Consider the following 6200-nt stretch of genomic DNA (forward strand, 5'->3'; position numbering starts at 1 on the left):
GCTTCATCACACATATCTTGAAAGAAATCCAAGGCTAGAGGATGGCCGGATGTATCCTATTCTTTATGTAAATTCTAGTTTATTTTTAGTCCTTCCTAAATCATAATTAGCTCCTATAGCTTTTGGTATCACTCAGTAAGTCAACCCCGAATAGCTAAGATCTAGTGTGAGTAGCGAGCAGACGTAAGCGTAATATTGCACATGCTAATACCATTAGCTTATCCACCGACCACATGCATGAGAGTGTTCTTTTTTGGCGTGTAGTAGGCATCAACAAAGTGAAAGGTTATCGGAAAAGAACATAACGACAAACACGAGGAAAATGAAGCAACCGACAAACTATAGATATGTCCTAAAACAGAAACAACCACCAAAGTAAATCATGGATACAGCCACAAAGAAGTGTCAATAGAATAATCTATTGGTTACCAGACTCTGCTCTATGTTCCAAGCAACTTAATGCACAAATTTATAACCTGTAAAGTAATATAAACTACCTAATGTGGGATAAATGGCCTAATCTACTAGTAGGTAGGTAGAATATAATTGTAGTTCTTATGTTAAAAGCATATGTACCGCAGTTACCAATTTCGTTCTACCCCGAGCTGATTTGCTGAGAAGGTTGCGGGTTGCCCTATAATTTTTGTGAGGAGAAGTTTTGTACAATCAAACCACGACTCGCACATATAACGTTCATGGTGACAATGGTTTGTACAAAATTACATAAAATGATAATTATGAGCTGATTGTTTCTACCAACATCGAAGGCATACTTGGGGAGGCTCTGTTTCACATTGTATATACTTTTGAATAATTGAATTATGATGCTTTCAACCTTGTACATTGTCTTGTATTTAACCTATTTTTCTGTACACTTGTTGAATATCTCCAAGATGTATTAGATATTTGGTTTAAGACCAAAAATAGAAACCATGTATTAAACATCCGCTTTTGTAAAAAGAAAAAAAACCTTCAGCTCTCTCATCCACCGCCTTTAAAGTCCTCTCCTCGCTTGCTAAACCTCCCTCACACAAGTTGATAGCACTGTCATGCCAAATACCTCCCTTCAACAATCCAAAACCTTATTCCCTGATCAGCTCCCATCCTCATCAGCCCTCCCCAAAATTTTCATTGTAAGAAAGATACCTTCAAGCAATATGGGATCTGAATCCTAGATGGCGCTTTATCACACATATCTTGAAGAAAATCCAAGGTTGGTGGATGGTTGGATGTATCCTATTGTTATGTAAATTCTAGTTTATTTTTGGTCCAACCTAAATCATAATTAGCTTCTGGGGCTTTTGGTATCACCCAGTTAGTCAACCCTGAATAGCTTAGATCTAGTGTGAGTAGTAAGCAGAAGTAAGCCTAATATTGCACATGCTAATGCTATTGGCTTATTCACCGACCACATGATGAAAGTATTCTTTTATTTGGCGTGTAGCGGGCATCAACAAAGTGAAAGGTTATTGCAAAAGAACGCAACGACAAACACGAGGAAAATGCAGCAACCAACAAATTATAGGCAAGTCCAAAAAGAGAAACAGCTCTACATTAAAAAAAATCATGGATACAGCCACAAAAAGGTGTCGCTAAAATAGCCTATTGGTTACCAAAATATGTCCTGTGCTTTTAGAAACTTAATGCACAAATTCATAACCTGCAAAGTAAAAATAAAACTACCTAATGTGGGAATAAATGGCCTAATCCGCTAGTAGGTAGGTAGAATATAACTGTAGTTCTTATGTTAAAAGCATATGTAGCACAGTTACCAATTTTGTTCTACTGCGAGCCAATTTGCTGAGAAGGGTATGGGTTCCCCTATAATTTTTTGGGAGGAAATGCTGCGTACAAACAAACAGCGACCCAGACATATGACATTCATGGTGACATTGGTTTGTACACAATTACACAAAATGATAATTCTGAGCTGATTGTTTCTACCAACACCATGGGCATACTAGGGGAGGTTCTGTTTAACATGTTTTTAAGAATTGAATCATGATTCTTGCAACCTGTACATTATTTTGTTTTGAACCTATTTTTATGTACACTTGTTAAATAGCACCAAGATGTTAAGAATTCTAGATAGGAGGAATAGACGTGAAGTACCAAGCGTATATGTTAGATTTCATGCTATCTAGTATTACTAATACTCAGAGTGCAACTTTAATTGTCAAATGGCACAGCAGAGACCGGTATAGTAGGAACAATATACCCTGAGCATCATGCAATTATTGTTTATTCAATATTAAATCAAACATTAACACAAATTTGGTGACACTTGTGTAGCCATGGACGTTAACTTCGACTCAACCACAAAAGGCAACTATTCATTTGGAAAATCCTTGGAAGTTCCTATTGTGTTGGACGTGAGATGGGCATGAGCGATCTAAGTCTGCCGGATGGTTTGAAAAAAATATTTGTAAGACCATACTCTGTTTTGTTTTCAAATAGAATTCATCACTATAGAGAAATGCATTAACGTGTGATAATTCAAACTTTACTGTCTATGGTTGAGGTAATATAATCACCACTTACAACTTCATAATTCCTGTAAGCTAACTTACTGGAAAATATGTAAAAAAAGATTGCTGGAAAATAAGGACAACAGAAGTAAAGCTTTCATTTTTGAGACACAAATATCCCCTAGGCATGATCCAAAATGCTAGAGTTGGCTAAAACACCTACAGAAAACAACATACGGACCCATCTCCGCGCTAATCTCTACCCCCCTCATTTTCACTGTGGACCCTCCCGCCCCCTGATTTTCACTGTGGACCCTCCCGCCCCCTGATTTCCAACTATATCTTGACACCTCACGCCGCAACTTTAATCCCGTACAAAATTGCCCGTAGGTGTAGTTTCTCTCGGCGTGATCATAGGATCATAACGATAGCTCATCGTGCAAAGAGGATCTCCAAGTAAATGGGAAGAACTCCTTTCGAGCATGTGAGTTGCAGGAAATACTTTTGTTTAGCTACACAACATTTAGCCCAGATGCAAAAGGAGACATCACATTACAATAAAGACTATCTAAGTCCAGAAAATGCTTGAGAGCTCACTAGAAAAATATATTGGTTTTGTCCATAGTACAGCAATGGTGTAATTATGTTAGATGCCATATATGGTTTCCTATCTAGAAGATTAACATGTGACACACAATAGCATACATATCAAAAACGTGTCCACATAATTTCTAAATATACATTTGTAGCGTCATTACAACTCTGCTTAAGACAAGATAGCTTCATATTACTAAAGTAGTGGTTACACCTACAAATAGGTCAATGCACAACTGGATAGATGGCATAAAATAAAAACAGTTTGATCAGCTCTATATGCTACAGGTCTACTGGAAAACACAGGACAAGCACAACCTCATGATTCTATACTGATAACGCAAAAGTTCCATTTTCAGTGTAGTTAATCCTATAAGCATCTGTTGAACAACACATGTTGGCTCACCTTTAACTCATGATAAATCTTTATTTCCCAAGCATAGAGTCTATCTAAAGAGGATGCATGACTTCCTGAAATCATACAAAACTCTTCAACAAAATCGCTAATGCTTTCTGGAGGGTCATCATCCTTTTGAGCTGAAAATAGTGGATTCTTATATGATGAAGATCGTGATGAAAGTGAGCGATTCCAAGCGATCACTTTTGTGACATGCTGCTCTGATTCTGCAGTAAAACAGTTAGAGTAAAATATCCATCCAAACGAGGCTGTTATTGTTTAGAGTACAAACTTCACATATTAATGTATTTGATATGAATAGTAATTATACCATGGGAAGCTACATTTCCAGCATTGCAGCAGAGCAAGGATGCTGACAGAGAAAGTGCACATGATGGTTTCCCTGCAATAATTAGCATTGATATTAAGCAAGTATAACCATAGAAGTTTAAGAGAACTATCTAACTGTGAAAAATGTATTCCTCACCTGTTATCTTGGTAGAAAAGCTTAGTCGAATCTTCCTTGTCTCAAGCATCCTTGAGACCCCATGGCAACACTCAGCTGCCCGAGCAAATTGGCGCTCGAGTTCTTTCACATCAGACAGAAAATCTTTTGATACGCTGGTGATGGAACTGCCCCTTTCTTCTTCCCTTTCAGTAGATATTTTTGGTACATTAACCTTGTCTACAGAGTGGGCTTCAATTTTTCTTTTGTCAGTAGTACGTGTAGGATTTTGCCTCTCCACATTCTGTGTCTGCACTTGATCAGGTTCTTTGTGTAAGCTTGAGTCATTTGGTAAGTCTGTATCAGCAATCTCAATTTCATTACAGTCATTGCGATTTGACTTAAGATGTTCAAAATTGTCATCGAGGTCTTTACATCCATGTGTTCCCAACTGTTCTTGCACCTCAGCTATTTGACTAGTGTTTTTGATCGAGGAAGCTTGATCCCTTCCATCGGCATGACCAAAATCATCCAAAGTTGCCTCGCAGTTCTCTGAGACATGGGTAGCAACATTTTCACTCACATCATTTGGTTCAAAGAAATCCCATGGGGGGCAAAATTCCGGAGACAACGGTGGTGAAACCGAAGTCGGAATGGGCTGCCCTTTTTTGATAAAACTAGCATCACCATCACTTGGGTTGACTGTCACTGTCAAGGATGGGCTTACTTCTGACCTCAAGCGACTAATATCAGAATGGTGGGGCACTTTCAGTAGTGAAATTTTAGAATTGTCTGCAGGTGGCAATGGGGATGGTAAAGCAGACGAAGAGCGAGGGGACTTGTCCGGATCACCCTCATGGTGTGACTCCACAAACTGCCTCAAAGCAACGCCGACATTGCGCAGAGACTGCTCGTACGACAGATGAGCAGCCGAAAGGGCATACCTTGCATCGATTGCTTGTTCAATGTGTTTCAGACGACCCTTGCAGAGCTGCAATGCGGTGTTGCGGTCTTGCTTGGAGGCAGTTGTACCCATGCTTCACTTCCTGTAACAACGAAGACAAGTTATGATTGGCATGGAATCCATCATGGCTGACAGAGGAACTAATCATTTGCATTCGTACAAGGCATGTTGGTTGAAAATTACCACCTATGCATGTTGAGTGAAGTTGTAGAATTTTACTGCATTCAGTAATTAAAAAAAACAGGGGAGGTTTGAAAATCAGAGTTTCAAGGCACGGGTAAGCAAGGATCGTGCCCACAAGTAACGAAATGAAAACAATACTCAGGCACCATGTAACAGGAAACTCTAATCGATCGAAAGAAAGAACATCCTTTTTTTTTCAAGATCAAAAACAACAACAGCACTTTGTGAGGTAGAAAATAAATGACATAAAAACTCGCCTATTTTACATGTAAGCAACGATTGTGCCCACCAAGTAATGCAATTCAGATTTTTCTGCATTCAGGAATTCACCATGCAACAGGAAACTCTAATCGATGGAGAAAAGAACACGTTTACAAGAACACAAATCCACAAAGGCACTTTGTGAGGAAGAAAATAAAATACTATTCGCACATAAAAAGTCGCCTATTTTGGCACGGCAATATCATCATTACAACCCATCGATTCGGACTAACCTACACGGTTCGAGACTGCACGCGCACAATGATTGATTAATTCATCGGCAAAGAGAACTTCAAAGCCACAGAAAACATCTGGGAGACAAAAGTACAGAGAGAGGCGGAAGCTGCGAAATCGAGCTCCATGGACGAACACTCACCTTGGCCTAAACCAAGTGGGTGTCAGCCAAACTTCGCCTCGGAACCAGAGCAGTCCGCTTCGTCCTGGCAACACGCCACAACCACACGAACAAGAGTCAGTCAGTACGCCTCACTCGAACCCCCGGAGACGAGGAGGAGGCAATCGGCGGACCAAGAACCGAGGACAGAGATCGCACCTTCGCAGGCGCACCGAAAAGCAATCCCGTTCCAGCGCCGAGACCAAGAACAGGAGAGGGTAAGAGACGAAGCAGGCTTGGTTGGAAAGACAGAGCAAAGCCGCGCGGAGACCCCCTCTCCGCTCCGCCCCTCCGCAAAAGCGAGCAACAGGACAAGAGATAGACAGGAAGCGTTACATTGGCGAGTCAATCCCCCCTATCTCTCTCCTCTCTGCCTGCGAGAGCGCCGCTGGCTGTTTTTCTCTCTCTGGGCTGCGCGCTCGTCGCGACCTGGCAGCAGCGATGTGCTGCGTAATGAGCCAGTGCAGCAGCAACGCGAGGCCCCGCCTGGCGCC

General features: G+C 40.8%; 1 protein-coding gene across 1 annotated transcript in view; it reads right to left on the bottom strand.

Moving 5' to 3' along the window:
- LOC119305535 (protein ROLLING AND ERECT LEAF 2-like) overlaps window positions 1–6014 on the bottom strand; it is an 8172-nt gene extending 2158 nt beyond the window's left edge. Inside the window, exons 1-5 of the mRNA XM_037582033.1 lie at window positions 5866–6014; window positions 5689–5752; window positions 3947–4950; window positions 3791–3862; window positions 3469–3686 (exon numbers count right to left, since the gene is read on the bottom strand). Coding sequence (XP_037437930.1) covers window positions 3469–3686; window positions 3791–3862; window positions 3947–4940 — 1284 coding nt within the window. The 5' untranslated portion in view covers window positions 4941–4950; window positions 5689–5752; window positions 5866–6014. The remainder of the gene's footprint in view (window positions 1–3468; window positions 3687–3790; window positions 3863–3946; window positions 4951–5688; window positions 5753–5865) is intronic.
- Between the last annotated feature and the right edge of the window lie 186 nt (window positions 6015–6200).

Source organism: Triticum dicoccoides, chromosome 5B, assembly GCF_002162155.2.
Source record: "Triticum dicoccoides isolate Atlit2015 ecotype Zavitan chromosome 5B, WEW_v2.0, whole genome shotgun sequence".
Classification (NCBI taxonomy): domain Eukaryota; kingdom Viridiplantae; phylum Streptophyta; class Magnoliopsida; order Poales; family Poaceae; genus Triticum; species Triticum dicoccoides.